Source organism: Homalodisca vitripennis, chromosome 1, assembly GCF_021130785.1.
Source record: "Homalodisca vitripennis isolate AUS2020 chromosome 1, UT_GWSS_2.1, whole genome shotgun sequence".
Lineage (NCBI taxonomy): Eukaryota > Metazoa > Arthropoda > Insecta > Hemiptera > Cicadellidae > Homalodisca > Homalodisca vitripennis.
Genome location: NC_060207.1, coordinates 188,869,025 through 188,888,856, shown reverse-complemented (window position 1 = coordinate 188,888,856; position 19,832 = coordinate 188,869,025). Strand labels below are relative to the sequence as shown.

Sequence of the window (19,832 nt, the reverse complement as noted above, 5' to 3'; positions counted from 1 at the left end):
TATCTGAGCGGCACAGTATGTCACAGCAGACAAGTGTATAGAATATCTGAGCGGTAATCCCGGTAGTCGTGCGTCTGATAATGTGAGGCCCAGCTGCCCGCCTTCCTGGGCTTTGCGGATTACCGCCTATCATTATGTTAAACTGGGACCCTTGCCCTTGCTTTGCAGGGCTGTGGCTCTCTCGTTGAATATCAAAGGATTTAATACTCACAGGGCGGGTTTAAAACTGACTAAATCTTCCAGCGGGGTTCGACATGATTTAGAAAGGCGGATGGTGGGATAACCTTCGACTAAGTATTATTTGATGGTTACCTTTGCGTTAAAGACAGTTTAAACGTTTAAATTCATATTTATAAAAACTCTGCAAATGGAGTTCTCACTTAAATACACTGTGGGGATTATCTGTACTGCTCCTTTCGTTCTCCCTAGTTTGGTGCCTAAGTTTCCAACAATCGCTCAATTTTCACTTATCTATTCAAAATTATTGTTTAAACAATTATTAATTGTGTACTAAAACCGACTTACATAAAATTTTAAATGTGTGGCGTTGTTACTTTTAAACACTGTAAATTAGATTATTTACTTTTAATAAAAATAATACATTTTATATATATATGCAAAGATTAAAATGAAATTAGAATAGCTTGCTATTCTCTGTATTTTAAAAACTTATTAAAACAATAGACGTTTTCGTTGTAGAATGGGTAATTTATTGAACTTTAGGATCCAATCTTATTAAGTTGAAAGTAATAGAAAATATAGTGTAATGCACTCATTCTTCGAACTGTTTTATGAGCAGACATATTTGTGTTTACATGGCGTACAGTGTAAGTAGAACCTGACTGGGTTAGTCAAGACCCAGTATGCGTTCTTTCACTTCTAATAATGTTCCTCTTCACTCATAGTCTTCCACTTTCCTAATTTATATTAAAACAAAACGTAAATTCCAGTGGGGTACATTATGACTTACAGAGATACAGAAACTAAAACTGAACTCTATCTGCTTGGGTTAATAATTGATACGAGACTTCGAGCAATGAACCCGCTGACATATACAGCGTGAATGGACCTTGTAATACGCTGTGGAGTACAATGTACTAACAGCCGTATAACAGTTAATCCGGCTGAAAGAATAAAACAGCGCCGAGCGAAGATGTAATCTGTTATCAGTAATGATGGTCCCGGTAAGCCAGACTGCAGGGGGAGGGGGTGGTGGGGGGGAGGGTTGGAGTCGAGTGGGGAGGGAGTATTTGCAAATTACAGGATATTTAAGCGTCATGTATCTCGCATCAATCGTTGGTCGTTAGCTGTAAGACAGCTTCACTCCTTGATTCATCGTCTCCCCATCGATTACACTCCCCACCCCGGCAGCCTCGTACCCTTCCGTTACCTATGATAAGTTGGGGAGGGGAGGGGGAGGTTATCGCCGGAGATACTCAATCAAGGAATAAATCACGATTCATCTGTCTCGTTGAGATTTGTAACAAGTTGGAGTTATGGGTTCGTCTGAGAGCTGAAAATGAGTGGGGTTTAAGTTAAAGATGGATACGGACGAATTAACTCGAAGTTTTGGCATATTAAGTGTCTGAAAGTTGTGCACGATTTGAACTGTAGCCGATAAATTATTGTTAGAACAGATGAGTTTCATTAGTACAAATAAAAGAAAGCAGCGTGCAAGAACAAAGATAAGTTTCAGAAACGTCCTTTAAAACGATACCAAATGTATGAAACGCTCGGTTACTTTTGAATAATTAATTAAAGAAGATAAATTTTAGTTTCTGCTCATTGTCACCTGGAGTTCAAAAATTACATTTCATCTCAATAACGATTGTTCAGTAGAGTACAAACAGAAGGATTAATCTTAAATGCACGCATTAAAGTTGCTTACAGTTCAAGAATAATTATAGAAAGTGATAAAAATGTAAACTGTTCTCTCATTTGGCAAATGTTTGAACATCGATAATATTCTACGCAAAATAAACCTTGTTATACTAATCAGAGGCATCAAATTAGGTAATTATGGTAAAACAATGAAATGTAAAATGTGTTTTTTCCAAGTAATTACAGGCTTTCGGGGAAAGGGTGATAACCTCGTCTCAGGGTCCGGCCGTATTGGCGGCCATCTTGATTTTATCTCCGTAAACTTTAAACACTCAAAATTCTTATTTTTATGCGTAAATTTATGAGAGGTGTCTTATTTCAAATTCATATTTGAAACTCACCAAAATCTTTTAGATATTTTAATTATTTGTAAAAAACACACAAATTTTTCTAATTTATATTTTTAATACTAAAAAAGTTTGCAATTAACAAGAAAAATGCAAGATTTAAAATTTTCACTGGAGCCGGATCTAAAGTGTTCTAGAGGTCTGATATTTCAATTTGTTGTACTAATACAAATACGTCTAAATTCCAAGCAGTGTATCGAAACAAGAGTTAAACTTGCTTTATAAGTGAAAACAGCACACAGTTCATACAAAATGTATTTTTTGAAAATAAACAGAGCAATAGAGGGCAGAGGTAATTAGGTAAGTGTGATTTCATTAGTGGGCGGCTGTTGTACTGGCGGTGGGGCGATGCAATGAGGACGGCAAGATACCCCAAGTGGGCCGTGGGGAGCGATGCAGCACCGAGAAAAATACTGCACAACGGTTTTAATTTAATGGGCATTCGCGGCTTAATCTTTGCTCAGGTAGAGTTCATAACGCTGGCGGTGAATCTCGCTGGAGCATTTTTACGGTAATGTGGTCTGTGCTTGACTTTACTCGGGCTTGATAACTTTGTCCTGTCGGGCTCTTTTACAGATTCAGCACAGTGGTGTTCATGGAAGAATGTAAATGTTCAATTCGTTGGTAAATACATTGTTATTAATTACACAGTATTTCAACGTAAACCTCTAAAATCCTATTTATAAACGCAGAAATGACAAAAACACGTTTTTCATAAACAATAATGGTTGAGTAAGTCTACATCAGCATTGAGTTACTCAGCAAATCAGCATTGAGTTATAAACAAATTCAGATTAAATCTTAAACGCATTACTTTTCTGGTCACAAAAGATGACTCATTTTTATGCTGCCCAGAACATTGTTACTCATGCTGGTAGAATGTATACTAGCGTGTATATATAAACATTTGCTAGGTAAAATATATACTAGGCTCTGTAATTTACCTTTAGTAAATACTAATTACAATGGCTATGTCGCTTTAAGTTATCCCAATACATGCTACTACCGCTTTACTATGTAGTTAATCAAACTAATTTCTGTAGCTTTAAATGTATTAGAGATTGCAGGATGATATAAAAATAGCGACATCGGAACTACTACAGGCAATCACATATTCAAAAGTCGAGTTGTTAAATGTTATCGGTCACCATGCATTTAACATTTGTTATAACATGAAATAAAGAAAATAATAAGTTAATAAGTTCTCACATTAATACTTTGAAAAATCGCCGTTAAAAATCATAGGAAACGAATAGTTCATTTTTATCAATGAGTTAGTGTAATTTAATCGCTGAACCCTTTGAACGGGTTTAAAAAATTAAATATAATCTACCTCGATGAGCCGTATGAATCAAATTCCAAACAGCATGTTCCAACGTCCGCGCTAATGTCCGATGGCTTTATTTCACTCTCTTACAAGCTGGAGTAAACTCATCTTTTCCAGGACCTAAATTGTTCCCCGCTGCCAGTTGGCGGGAGGGGGGAGGGGGACATGATGAAACACGAGGCGGTTTACAATTAGTGCTGGTGTTTATGTAATTAATTAGAGCGGATGGAGTGAGAGCGAGAGGAAGTTGAGTGGAGTACGTCAGCCTCTCTGAGTAACATTGGATGAAACGCTAATGCGATTTGTAATAATGCCTTGAGAGAGAGAGAGTGAGAGAGTGAGATAGCTGTGGGGATGAGAGAGGGACAGGGACGGGGATGCTACCGTCTACTCAGTAATGATGTTATCATATGGGGGGTGGGTCTGTAGGAGGGAGGGGAGGGAAACATCCCTCTGTATTAATGTTCTCTTATCGTGTTCTCCGGTTGTTTTTTTAATGTCTCTACATTACTCCACTAATTAAAATCTATCAAGGGTGGCCAAAGTGTTTCATATTTACATACGGGCCAGCTGCGCCCGCCTTACTGCCCGAGCTGGCCGATAATTTACGCGCATTTTATCCTACTTTGGAACATCCTTTACAACAGGTTTCCTTCATTTAGTAGGAGATCCCTTCTTGAGAGCAAATAATACACCATGTACTCTCATTTCATTACGTAACAAGTTAATATTACTTGAGCGTGTTTATGGATCCTTCAAGCAATAGCCTATAATCATTATAGATAAGTACTGCTACTTGCCCATCACTGCGACTATTTTAGGCCTATTGTGATATAAACCTGCTCATTTTTGCTAAAAGAGTTATTTACTCTCAAAAAAGAGCAAGATACTTTTAAGAGCCATACTTGACATTTATTTTGGTAATATAAATAGCCTTCCCAAAGTGGCAGGAGCTAAACATTACTTTTTAACGTTAAAAAAATTATAACTAAACAGATTTAAGCCTGTAACGGGTATAGGCCTAGCCTGTAACCTAAATCAACTTTTACAATTAATAATAAATTCGAGAATAATATAATACAATAAACAATATTTTTCTGTTAATAATAAATCTAAATGAATAGGAATCCAAACCGACAATTTAATTGCTTAGTTAATGTTATCATTCTCATATTTGAGAATAATCAAATTTCAATTTATTATGAAGGTTAGTTGTGCATGGTGACATAGCCCGTCACTGACAGTTTTGTAACCTCAAACATAAATCTCGAATGGTAAAGTGGCCATATTTAATAAAACTCGATAGTTCCTCATCAACATCAAAGAACAAAGGTAAACACGGCAAAAACGCGTGCCACGATTGGCTAACGTAACGATTACTCTCATTGGAGGGTAGCGACCCCGCGGGAACGCAAACTCGTTCTCTGCGCACCGAATTCGAGTGGGTTGTTAGCCAGAAGTAAAAGCGGATCATTTTTCGACCAGAAAAAACGGAAAATTTCCGTTTTGAAGGGTATCACTTTTCCCTCTCTGCGCTACTGACGCGGAGTTTGGGAAAGAGAGAGTCTTCTTCTTCCTCGACCTCTTGATGATGTAGTACGTTGTGAAACAGTTTTTCAAAATTTTTCAATTATTAATCAGTCTTTTTTCAATGTGATCCAAATTTAAATTTTTCAATTATCTGTGAGGACCGCCGTGTCGCCATCATGGGATTTGGTGAATATGTTTAAGAGTATTTAAACCTTTTCGATCAACATTTTAACTAATCAGACTCTAAATTTTAACTGCTAGGGAGTAGGGGTATTTTCTAATTAATTATTTCAAGCTAATTGGATTTTGTGTTGTAGGATGTTATTTTAAGCATAGCCATAATTTCATTTCATCAAAATCATGTTTCATTAGTATTAGTTTTTATTCAATAAATCTAAAATTTGTTTCTATCAAAATTTTATTTTCATTTTACCACACATAGCTGCCCTACGCCGCACCCATTGTAAAACGACCCTGTAAAGACAAAGAGTCTAAAGCTAATATATTTTTCACAAAACCTATCTTTTTACAATTTATTTTAATGTAACGAATCCGTTACAAGCCTAAGTCCTTTAATCGTTTCTGGTTTCGTAATAAATTATGAACTAGTGATCTGATACTCTATAAAATAATTAGCGTTGTCAACTATTGCAAATACATTGTTAATTCTAATGGTCTGCTATTTTCTGTTTGAAATCTAATAACACAAGTACATACTCTATTTTACATTTAGAATTAGTACAGTATTTTGCAATAAAAACTAAATTAACAAAAATTATGACCAAATATTTTCCACAAGTATCTGTTTTTACAGATGAACTTTACAGTTTGCTGGAATCTCTATTTGGTGGTTTGATTTGATCGTATTTGCAGTTTTGAAAGATTGCTTACAAATAGTTGGAACAACTAGAACATAAGAATTGTAAAACTACCATTTTATGACAGTATAAGTAAATAGATACATATATCCATGGAGTGTATAAACTTGGTTTAAAACTGTTTTAGTTGATACGAAAATAGAACGAAAGCATTTGTTAGTCACTGCAGTAAGCTGTATGGAATTTCGACTGTAGTTATATATAACCTGTCTTTACCGTAAGCCAAGTGTCTTTTTTTAACATCTGGCTTCAACGCGACGTCAATTAATGTCAATTAATTTTTATAACATTTATGAATAACTATTCACGGTTGTTATGTTTTGTTGCAGGTGTGGTTCCAAAACAGGCGAACGAAGTGGAGGAAAAAGCACGCGGCAGAGATGGCGACGGCGAAGCGCAAACAGGAGGAGGCAGAAGAGAGCGAGGAGGAGAGCGACCTGAGGAACACCGCAGCGAAGAGGTTGAGACAAGAACTGGCATCTCATTGTGGCAACCCCGCCATCTAGCATCCGATCTGGCCGTCGTCCCAGCGGACCTCGGAGTAGACCTCGGAGGCGGGCCTCGGTTTGCGGCCTCCGCGCGGTGGTATACATAGACAACAGTGCGGCAACGGCAGCGGCAGTGGTACCGAGTGACGTCATCGGGCCATCATCAATCGTACAGAATATTCTCGACCCGTTCAATGGAGAGAAAGTTTTAGTAAAAAGCAATTCGCCAAGCTTCATAAAAAGTATTGTGCTGTCCGACAAGAAAAGAAACTGTATTGAATTCAAATAATGTTGACAAATCATTTGCCATATAAAATTTGTAAACTAAACATCCCCTTGCACATAAAATAGTATATAAATTTATGTCTACACAGAGGAGAGTATCAGTTAAATTCCCTGTACTTTTGGAATTCTTGGAATTTTAGACTCCCTTTTTTGGAAAAACAAATAAGGTTTGTTATTTCCTATGAAGATTAAATTGTTTTTATTTATATGATTTTGAAACTTATAGAATTCATTATTGCAATTAATAAAATATTGTACTGACACAGTGAAAGATCGTATTTAGTTGTTTTACTAACATTCAAAAATTTATAGTTCCAATAATATATTAGGGAAACGTAAAGACAGCAACATTTTGTTCAGAGTTTGTCGGAATGTTGCTTGTACAGGTTTACAAACTGCTTCTAGAAATGTCACGGAACACAAAATATTGGTGATTGGATCCCGAAACAGTATTGCCAACTGCTGACACTATTCAGTACTAAAGTGCGACATGTAATACGGCAGGACTGAGCATCCAAATGAACCGCCTTTTGTACTTTGTAAGCTCTTCAATGTTAAGTATTGTATTATAATGTGTAAATAGTATATAAGATTATTTAATATGGATTATAGTATATTATTTATCATAGTTTTAATATAACCTACCCTGTATACGTTATAAATATGCGTTATGGTTTATTGGTAAGATTTTCTGCTGTAGAGATGAATCTATGTAAAGTTTGTATAATTTATACTGTAACTTCCGCGAAATTAGCTTTAAACTTGGACAGAAACAAAAGCTATTTGTATAAATATTCTTGAATTGTCAATGAATAAAATGATATATTATAACCCTTTGTAACTGTTATTGTTTTATACAGTTGTATCAGTTTAATAAATGTTTTTGTTATGTAAATTAATTATAAACTTGAAGATTTGCTTATATGAACATCTGAAGATAGTAACGTAGTGGATCATAAATTTTAACTAAACATGAAAAATAAAATGGCTCATCAATAATATTTTATAATTTTTATTTCAAGTTCAAGATCTCAACGCATAGTCAATTATCGATGTTACATTATAGAAGATAGGTTTGGATGTTCAATTTCACTTTTACAGTGAATAGGTTCTTGTTATAATTTCCGAACACAATATTACAAATTATTATTTCACAAGAATTGTCCAAAATCTTCGTAAATCAGAAGGAAACGTTAAGAAACAAATTTCGCCACTGAAACTTTGATTTGTTACTTCATTTTTTTGTTTAATTAGTTGCTTTATACAGAATATTTCTGGACTGAATGGTACACTAATGATATCCTAGTTCTTAGCCTTACAAGGTCAGTGTTATGGCTACCCTCTTAGTTTTTCAAATCATACCGCGTCAGGATATTGCTGTGTGAGTTTAACACATTTTGTCTAAAGATGACACTGAAGTTAGGTCTAATATTTCAAGACCTTAACCGTAGCTTAGGGCTAAGGCTGCTACATTCGAAACTAGATGTCACAGGTTTAGTTTCCTGGGAGGTCAACATGAATTTGTAAGTGGGTTTGGATCATTTAATGTAATTACCAAAATGCCATTGTCTTAGAAATAATTCCCTTAAAAAGAAAATAATTGTGTTGACAATGTTTTGACGCTGTGTGGAAAAATTAGAAGGTAGTCAAATCAAAGTTACTTTGTACTGAGATGACGACAGTGTTCTGAATTTTCATTTTTGTAAGTACATGCAAATAAATAGTCTACTAGTAGATGTTCCAGTTTCGAAGACAAATCACTTGTAACCACAGAAGACGAACTGATAGCTTATTTCTAGGTGATATTTTCTATTTTTGTTACCAAAGATTTGTTTGCTATGTAAATAGTAGGTGATGTGTTACTATAGCAATACCAGCTGTCTGTCTGGCTTTCGACAGGCACAGCCCTTGTAAAATAAATCCGTTATTGGCCATATGTTATGTTTAATTAATTATCCTCATCCTCATTTATATATACTACAACAATTATCTTAATACGGTTCAATAGTTTGAATTAAATATGTAAAAACAGTGCAAATGAGTTTATTGATTGGCGATTACAAGTATACACAAAGTAGTATTACAAAGTTATACACTTAGGGAGCTGGGTTATTTGTTTTTTTATGGTCACGCTTCTTCAAGACAACTTTTTTGAAGAAATGAAGAATAGGTTTTTAATAGTTTACTCCAAAAAGAATTACAGGAATTTCAAGTAATAATTTTGGAAAATTCCTGGCCCAGACAAAACCATTGAATATAATGATATTGTTTTTTTGCGGTATGTATGTGAAATAATAACATTAAAGGTACGTTTTTTTAAAATTAATTGCCATTTAAGGATATAAAAAAGTCAAATTACACACACACACACACACACACACACACACACACACACACACACACACACACACACACACACACACACACACACACACACACACACACACACACACACACACACACACACACACACACACACACACACACATATATATACAGATACAAAATAATTGAATCGTAAAAGGTAAGGTCTCTGTGGTGTAATGGTAGCACATTCACCCGGCAGAGTTCCGGGTTCGAGTCCCGGCGGAGCAAGTACCTACCCTTTGTGATTCAATCTTTATTGAAATTTAATACGGCTATTGGCATTTATACAAATTTAATTTATATATGTAATATATTATTATATATTTATATATATGTAAAGGAATATATATATATATATATATATATATATATATATATATATATATACATTACAGTATATAAAATATATATAAAAGGAAATTATAATTCTTTGATAAACATGCAAACGCACACTTTATATACAGATTGAAATAACAATTATCTCTATTATCAGCTATCTGATTTCTAAATATTCTAAAATACAAGTTTGAATTTAAAACATATATTCGTGGAACGAGTTTTTTATTGTCTTTATGAAAGGTATCAGGGTTGTGACGATCACATTAAAAGAAAATAACCCAACGAAACACTCATAAAATCCACAATTTTCAAGAATCTATGATTGCAGGCTTGTTTGTGTTATGTCTGTATGTTTGTCACTTGTAAGGCGCAAAGGGTGATGTGTCTTAACAAACCTAAATATCACAGATTCTATACCTTCCTTGGAGTAAAAGAAAATTACTAATTTATATGATTTTATTAAAGGAACAAATCCGCATCCTAGTAATTATGTACAAACGAATTATACTGACAATGTATGTTGAATAATATAGCACATAATTATATAAAAACCCCACTTCAATGAACGATATTTCAATGTAAAATTGTAAACACTGTAGTAAATCAATTTTAAAATCGTACTCTATATCTAGAAAAGTCTATGGCTCGTACAGTCCATTCACAACAGGTTATGGTAGCAAACTATTCCATAGTATCCAAGTGTCAACACTGTAGTAAATAAATATTAAAATCGTGTACTATATCAAGAGAAGTGTAGGCTCGTGTAGTACATTCCAATGTAGAGGTTACGGTAGTGGACTGTTAAATAATATCCAACAGTCAACACTGTAGTAAATAATTGTTAAATCGTGTACTACATCAAGAGAAGCGTACGTTCGTATAACACATTCTTAAATATAGGTTACGATAGTGGATAATTCCATAATATCCAACAGTCAACACTGTAGTAAATAAGTGTTAAAATCGTATACTACATCAACGGAAGTGTAGGTTCGTGTAGCACATTCCAATCAAGAGGTTACGGTAGTGGACTGTTAAATAATATCCAACAGTCAACACTGTAGTAAATAATTGTTAAATAGTGTTCTACATCAAGAAAAGTGTACGTTCGTATAACACATTCTTAAATATAGGTTACAATAGTGGATAATTCATAATATCCAACAGTCAACACTGTAGTAAATAATTGTTAAAATCGTATACTACATCAAGAGAAGTGTAGGTTCGTGTAGCACATTCCAATCTAGAGGTTACGGTAGTGGACTGTTACATAATATCCAACAGTCAACACTGTAGTAAATAATTGTTAAATAGTGTACTACATCAAGAGAAGTGTAGGTTCGTGTAGCACATTCCAATCTAGAGGTTACGGTAGTGGACCGTTAAATAATATCCAACAGTCAACACTGTAGTAAATAATTGTTAAATCGTGTACTACATCAAGAGAATTGTAGGTTCGTGTAGCACATTCCAGTCTAGGTTACGGTAGTGGTCCGTTACATAATATTAACAGTCAACACTGAAGTAAATAATTGTTAAATCGTGTACTACATCAAAAGAAGTGTAGGTTCGTGTAGCACATTCCAATGTAGAGGTTACGGTAGTGGGCCGTTACAAAATATCCAACAGTCAACACTTTAGTAAATAATTGTTAAATCGTGTACTACATCAAGAGAATTGTAGGTTCGTGTAGCACATTCCAGTCTAGGTTACGGTAGTGGTCCGTTACATAATATTTAACAGTCAACACTGAAGTAAATAATTGTTAAATCGTGTACTACATCAAAAGAAGTGTAGGTTCGTGTAGCACATTCCAATGTAGAGGTTACGGTAGTGGACTGTTACATAATATTTAACAGTCAACACTGTAGTAAATAATTGTTAAATCGTGTACTACATCAAGAGAAGTGTAGGCTCGTGTAGTACATTCCAATGTAGAGGTTACGGTAGTGAACTGTTAAATAATATCCAACAGTCAACACTGTAGTAAATAATTGTTAAATCGTGTACTACACCAAAAGAAGTGTAGGTTCGTGTAGTACATTCCAATCTAGAGGTTACGGTAGTGGACCATTACATAATATCCAACAGTCAACACTGTAGTAAATAATTGTTAAATCGTGTACTACACCAAAAGAAGTGTAGGTTCGTGTAGCATATTCCAATCTAGAGGTTACGGTAGTGGATTGTTACATTATATCCAAAAGTCAACACTGTAGTAAATAAGTGTTAAAATCGTTTACTACATCAAGAGAAGTGTAGGTTCGTGTAGCACATTCCAATCTAGAGGTTACGGTAGTGGACTGTTACAAAATATCCAACAGTCAACACTGTAGTAAATAAGTGTTAAAATCGTTTACTACATCAACGGAAGTGTAGGTTCGTGTAGCACATTCCAATCTAGAGGTTACGGTAGTGGACTGTTACATAATATCCAACAGTCAACACTGTAGTAAATAATTGTTAAATAGTGTTCTACATCAAGAAAAGTGTACGTTCGTATAACACATTCTTAAATATAGGTTACGATAGTGGATAATTCCATAATATCCAACAGTCAATAATGTACTAAATAAGTTGTTAAAATCGTATACTACATCAACGGAAGTGTAGGTTCGTGTAGCACATTCCAATCTAGAGGTTACGGTAGTGGACTGTAACATAATATCCAACAGTCAACACTGTAGTAAATAATTGTTAAATAGTGTACTACATCAAGAGAAGTGTAGGTTCATGTAGCACATTCCAATGTAGAGGTTACAGTAGTGGGCCGTTACATAATATCCAACAGTCAACACTTTAGTAAATAATTGTTAAATCGTGTACTACATCAAGAGAATTGTAGGTTCGTGTAGCACATTCCAGTCTAGGTTACGGTAGTGGACCGTTACATAATATTTAACAGTCAACACTGAAGTAAATAATTGTTAAATCGTGTACTACATCAAAAGAAGTGTAGGTTCGTGTAGCACATTCCAATGTAGAGGTTACGGTAGTGGACTGTTACAAAATATCCAACAGTCAACACTGTAGTAAATAATTGTTAAATCGTGTACTACATCAAGAGAAGTGTAGGTTCGTGTAGCACATTCCAATCTAGAGGTTACGGTAGTGGATTGTAACATTATATCCAAAAGTCAACACTGTAGTAAATAATTGTTAAAATCGTGTACTACATCAAGAGAAGTGTAGGTTCGTGTAGCACATTCCAATCTAGAGGTTACGGTAGTGGACTGTTACAAAATATCCAACAGTAAACACTGTAGTAAATAAGTGTAAAAATCGTGTACTAAATCAAGAGAAGCGTAGGCTAGTATAGCACATTTCCAACTAGAGGTTACAGTAGTGGACTGTTACATAATATCCAACAGTCTACACTGAAGTAAATAAATGTTAAAATAGTATTCTATATCTAGAGAAGTGTTGGGTGGTATAGCAGATTTCCAACTAGAGATTACAGTAGTGGACTGTTACATAATATCCAACAGTCTACACTGTAGTAAATAAATGTTAAAATAGTATTCTATATCTAGAGAAGTGTTGGCTGGTATAGCACATTTCCAACTAGAGATTACAGTAGTGGACTGTTACAAAATATCCAACAGTCAACACTGTAGTAAATAAGTGTTAAAATCGTTTACTACATCAAGAGAAGTGTAGGCTAGTATAGCACATTTCCAACTAGAGGTTACAGTAGTGGACTGTTACAAAATATCCAACAGTCAACACTGTAGTAAATAAGTGTTAAAATCGTTTACTACATCAAGAGAAGTGTAGGTTCGTGTAGCACATTCCAATCTAGAGGTTACGGTAGTGGACTGTTACATAATATCCAACAGTCAACACTGTAGTAAATAAATGTTAAAATCGTATTCTATATCTAGAGAAGTGTAGGCTCGTATAGCACATTTCCAACTAGAGATTACAGTAGTGGACTGTTACATAATATCCAACAGTCTACACTGAAGTAAATAAATGTTAAAATCGTATTCTATATCTAGAGAAGGGTTTATGGTAGTGGTATATACTTTGCTTTAAGGCAGTGGATTTCATCCAAACAGCGTTGGTGAGTATACGCTTGCTCAGGAGGGTGCCCTGCAGATAGATGGGAGAAATATTAATTGTTCAACTTGCATATCATTGTAAAGCAGTTGGATAAGGAAATATAAATTAATGGTAGTGAATATTAATTAAATACTCGTAAAGTTTAGAATCTGGTTTTATGATTTTTAACATTATAGAGAGGCTACAAATAATTAGAAAGGTATATTAAATTTAAACAATATCAAGTCAAGACAAAAAGTATTAATTATTTCTTCATCAAAAAACATTTACATCTATTTTACATGCATTTCCTTAGGTGAAATAAAATATACTACAATAACTAGTTACGTTGCTGTAAAACTCTATAAAATGAAACTTAGAAATTAATTCCCAAACTAAGTAAAAACTTGTGTTTTGAGAATGAGTCTTATAATATATACCGCATTGGTACTTAATATTTTATTGTAGTTTAATTACAACAAACTAAAAAGAATTTCTATATAGCCTACTTTTGTTCAATCTACTTTTTTTCATGTAATTATTTTAATATGATTATCACTTAATGTACACTAAGCGAACATTTCTAATTGGTGATTTAAAAGCAATTCAGTTTTATCCGTAAAACTATCCTTATCATGCTGTTTTATTAACAAAACAACAAGACGTAAGAAGGCGCATTTCAACAGTTTTTTCATCATGTTATTACAATTACAGGATAATGCTTATATATATATATATATATATATATATATATATATATATATATATATATATATATATGTATAAAATGCTTTGCTAGGATTATGCCCGATTTCCCAAAAGGTTTTCACATTTGTTTTTAATTTTAAGGTCAACTGAAATTGGCAGATCTAGTAAGTATCTGACCCTGTTATGTTCAGTTTTAAATGCATCTAGTACTTCCCCCAGACACACAGTAAGTGTATATTTTATCGTGTCTTATCTTTCCAGGTTTCGAATTACCAGGGATTATTTTTACTGTATTTTCTTATTAATGCTCAAATAGTAGATTGCTTCTACAGAGAACAAATATACGCTTTTAAGAGTAATCACGCTGGTTCAAGCAGTACCCAATGTGTTTACTGGAATTCACATCGAAAAGAAGTAAGTCATCAGCATTATCAACTGCTTTGTGTGAATTTTTCTACTTATCTGTCAAGTTACTATATAGTTACTACATTGTAACCCTATTATTTCTGTCTGCAGTCCTCGAGAGCGAATGACAATATTGTAACAGTAGTAGTAACATATACAATACACAATGTAGTTGTGTATGTATAGGTCTTGTTTCAATGCGAATGTTGAGTTTAGTTTCATTTCACCTTCACCACTTAGGTCTGAAATTTGGCACTGTCACAGACTTGGCTCCTGGAGTCTGGAGTCAAGCTCTGTCTGAAAAGACCGAAAAAAAGTCGGCGACAAAGTAGTTCAAAACGAATTCTGTATCACTTCGATTTCAGAGAAACCTAGGCAACAAAATAAAGTGTAAACTAGATGAAGAATTTATCTCATTAGGTGCACAATAATGTACAAGCTTCTTCTCGTACAAATGTCTTAATTGCTTATGTTCATTTAAAAGAAGCTTACGAATAAGCGGACTTATTAGAACTCGAATATTTACCGAAGGATCTTAATTGATCAATGTGTTTCTTATTATCATAACCACTTTTGTTTTCCAACCTTCGTTGTGATTCTAGACTTGGTGTCCATAGTTTCCTCAATTCCAAAGTCCTCAGATCTTAGTCTCATAGTCCTTCCGCCTTTTAGTTCTTGAGGATCTGTGTACCATGAATACTCTGAATTCATTCAATCTCTGACCCATGACTTTGAGCTCGGAATATCAGTTTCCTGAGATCCTTGGACCCTTGATCTCCTCACTCCTACAGGACTTCACACTTAAGGCCATTTACCCTAAAGTCTAAGAGTACCGCTTGCTCATCTTGATCTGATACCACGATCTGATAATGTCCAAATAGACAATCCTAGAGTTACTCCAGTCGTAGAACGCTTTTGATAAGTTCCCACTATCTTTGGTGTCCTCTGTTTGGGGCTAGAGCTGACTTCAGGCTTCCCCTCAAAGTTCAACAAGAGATTGGACTCCTGGATTATCTAGCGTCTTAATCTTTATGGTGGGGTTTCCACCGTCTGGGTCGATCTTTCTAATTGTTTTTTCTGTATTCATGCCACGCATTTTCATTAATAAAACCGTGTAGAAAATTACACTGAGTGGGATCCGTGGATAATAGTTTACTTACAAGGCGTGTTGTCAGTTATTTGCCTTAATATTTATAATAATTTTGCTCTTTAACACATTCATTGCTACTATCCCGGCTGTTCTAAAGTCTCGACTCGTATTGCTGTGAAGGTGTTAAATAAACACAAATATATACACATAAAAGAATATAATAAACACAAGGTTTTGGCGTTACAATCTTTATATCTATTTGGCAAACAAAAATTATCATGGCATCAAGGCAATAACTGTAAAAAGAACATTGAGATTGTATTTTTGATTCCCTTGCAATGAGTTATTTTCTGTACAGTATATTCATTCATAGCATCATCTTAATATCTCACATTTATATATCCTCTTATTGTAACAGGCATTAAATACTGTCTATCTATGTTTCTGAGATTTAAATGGACAGATTTAAATAGAAACAGTAGTGATTTTATGATAGTAGATAGTATACTTACAGTAAGTACTTTAAAGATATTGGACTGTCTTGGTTTGAGTATAATCGGACGGCTGCTCCATAGAAAATGCCTTGGATTTATCCGCTTCCAATATCCGATATATTATTCGGTCAAGTATCGTCTATCAAGATGCGAACCTGATATTGGTATATCATGATGCACGAATGCATCATGATGTACATCTGTTGTCTCCTTTACATCTGTTTCATATTTACCAGCTTCTCGTCACTTGCTCTTATGATTCCAATAATAGTGGCATTGTGAACTGAATTGTCTGTTTTAAATATGTGGATAAAAAATATTAATTCATGTAGTAGCTGTAACATTTTCAGATAATTTTATTTGCATCCCGACCAAAACATTTGTATCAATTTGATTTTAAAATATTTGGACTTTAAAGATATGATTTGAAGATACTGTAAAAAGAATTTAACATAACTTATATTTACTAAGAGTAGCGCTTAAAGGTTGACGTAAACAGCAATGTTAAAATACGGTTCATTCTCGTATGTTCAGATCTACATAATTCTCTCGTTTAAAAAGTGCGCGAGGTTATAGTCCTTATATATAGTAAGGTAAATAAAACCCGAAAAGACATACAAAAATTGATGACCATAATTTAAAATTTGTGAGGTTAACAAGCATCATTTCACTTTGGAGAAGAACAAGTCTTCTCTACTCTTCTCTTGGTGAGAAAAGTATCCTCCAAGCCCAACTGCAGTAGACAAAGATGAAAAATTAACTAAATATCTGTAGGTAATATGCTGACTATATATTTGAGGTTCGATCACTTCTAATTCCAAATAACCATAATCAAATGATATACTTCCGATATGTAACCAAGAGGGTCACAAGTTCAATTCCTGGAATACACGGACATAAAAATAGATTCGGAATACTTTACCCCAACATTTTTCAATTCTCTAAATATAATAGAGACCACTACGAAAATATCCTGTGATTGTCATGACCCAATTTTCTTATAATTCCAATTGATTTAATTCTAATTTACCTTACCCATTTTTTATATTATTTAGATACACAAAATACATAAGTAAGAGAGAAGTGAGAGTTTTAAATTATTTTTCTACGAGTCAAATAGGAATGTTCGTTTGCATTGTAAACAATAAGCAATATTATATTCTAAAACATATGTTACTCTTTTGAGGAGAAACACTAATTAATTTTTAATTCTCTCTTTTATACCGTATACTATTGGCAATTAAAATAAGTATATAAAAACTTTAATAGTTAATTTCTGTTTAAAAATTATATGAAATATATGATATGTATGTAATTATAATTATAATTTTATGTATCAACAATGTTAAAAATGCTATTTTTAAGGTTGAAAAGTAAACAATTTATTTATATCTCACATAATTCACGTGACTCAGATTTTATAACCATTTAAATATATAAATTATTATATTCTAAAATGTTATGTAATAGATGTGTTGACAATGTTTTAGCAATATAACAATATTCTAATAAGTAAGAATGAGCTGTAGTACGAGTGAAATATTATACTGATGGTTTAAAAGTTTAGATTATCAGTTATTGGTGCTATTTCGCGAGTTAAATTTAACTGGTTTAAGACATCTTTGTTCGTTATTGCTATAAAGTGTTATAGTTTGGCTTTTAGGAAAAATGTATTTATTGTGATACATTTAAAATATGTTTCTAGATTCAATTTTTGCATTTCCACGACGCGCTTTGAAATTTTGTACAAGATTCTTTGATCTGTTGGAGTTATTTAAACAATCTGTTAATTATTTAATTACAATCAACATTTGTATTAGTTCACAATTATATAATTCACATACTATATGGTTATTAAACTTATTTTAAATAATGCTAGGTATGTACGTCAGACTTCTGTTCAGTGTAATATCATTTTTGCGGTCGGTACTCATTGTAATCAAACAGGGGAGTCTTATCCTCTACTCAATTATTTTGCACGAAGCTTCACTTCTTTCTATACAAGGAATTTCAAGTTCACGGTGGTGCTTTTCACTTCATGGGATTTAGCTGAACGTTAGGGATTTTTTACATTCATCTTATGGGTAATTATGGTGGTAACGAGAAAATCACAGGATAAATAAATTTGTAAACAGAATAGATATCAAGATATCTAGGTACCCGTAAGATACCTTGAGGAAGGATTTATTTGTAGACTTTAAATTGTGCATGGAAATTCATTTATTCACAAAAATAAAATTGTGTTAGTTTAAAAGCATGAGTTCTATGTTAGTGATGTGTATACAAGGAATTTGGCTAAGAGTCATTGAAACCTATCATTCAGAAAGTTAGCACAAGTAGTATTAATGAGTTCTGTAAGGATTTGCTAATGCTGCAGATAAAAATATAAGCAGCTTTACAGTGCCTTCGCGAATCCACGAATGAAGAAATCTTATCCTCTACTCAATAATAGTATTTAATGTGTTCTGTAAGGATTTGCTAATGCTGCGGATAAAAATATAAGCAGCTTTACAGTGCCTTCGCGGATCCACGAATGAAGAAGTCTTATCCTCTACTCAATAATAGTATTTAATGTGTTCTGTAAGGATTTGCTAATGCTGCGGATAAAAATATAAGCAGCTTTACAGTGCCTTCGCGGATCCACCAATGAAGAAGTCTTATCCTCCACTCAATTATAGTATTAATGTGTTCTGTAAGGATTTGCTAATGCTACGGATAAAAATATAAGCAGCTTTACAGTGCCTTTCGCGGATCCACGAATGAAGAAGTCTTATCCTCTACTCAATTATAGTATTAATGTGTTCTGTAGGGATTTGCTAATGCTGCGGATAAAAATATAAGCAGCTTTACAGTGCCTTCGCGGATCCACGAATGAAGAAGTTAGTCCGAACCACGGACTAACATAAGTTAGTTCAAGAATGTCATTGAGATAATGTTTTGAGTTTTCGAGTCGTGTGCATAAAGATTTATTTTCATTATTGTGTTACTAATCGAGCTGTGAGGGAAATACGCCCAAACTTGTTTATTTGCAACACTTTAGTATTACCCTTGGAGATAACTGAAGCAAGTTAACTTTATCGTACTAAATAGATAATTCGTGGCATAAATCTTTAGAACCTACGTTAAAGCGGCTCTTTTAAAAGCTCATTAATTACTTAAACAATAAACTTAAACATACTGCCACATTAAAAACCCAGTAACTCAGACCAAGTAAACACGACGTTGTAAAACAAAATAGCCTTAAAGTTAAAAAATTAACTAGTAAATAAAAGATAACTGTTGCAACCAAGGTAGTCAAACCAAAAAGATGTAAGTTATGACTCATAAAGATTGTAATGGCATGTAAAACCCGGAAAGCATTATAAAACCCAATAAAGCGACAGTAGTCATGAATATCATGTCGGCTGATGATCCCTGCCGTCGAACCCGAGCCAGTAAAACGTCAACTAGCGTCGTATTGGCTCCATAAAAGTGAAGGACCGGGCGGGTTCGGTTACAAGAATCTTTATGGAAGTCGAGGCGGTATCAGGTTTCATTAGCAAATCCGATGCGATCCCAAAAACCGTTCTTACAAAAATATCCGGAGAAAGGAATGGATCGGTTGTTTCTTTTTATGACGGAGAGCCTTTTTAATACAGGGTCGCCCGAG

At 33.9% G+C, this 19,832-nt stretch overlaps 1 protein-coding gene across 1 annotated transcript in view; it reads left to right on the top strand.

Moving 5' to 3' along the window:
- LOC124355935 (homeobox protein Nkx-6.2-like) overlaps positions 1–8,672 on the top strand; it is a 59,918-nt gene extending 51,246 nt beyond the window's left edge. Inside the window, exon 3 of the mRNA XM_046807089.1 lies at positions 6,293–8,672. Within this exon, the coding sequence (XP_046663045.1) occupies positions 6,293–6,469 (177 nt within the window). The 3' untranslated portion in view covers positions 6,470–8,672. The remainder of the gene's footprint in view (positions 1–6,292) is intronic.
- The last annotated feature ends 11,160 nt before the right edge of the window (positions 8,673–19,832 follow it).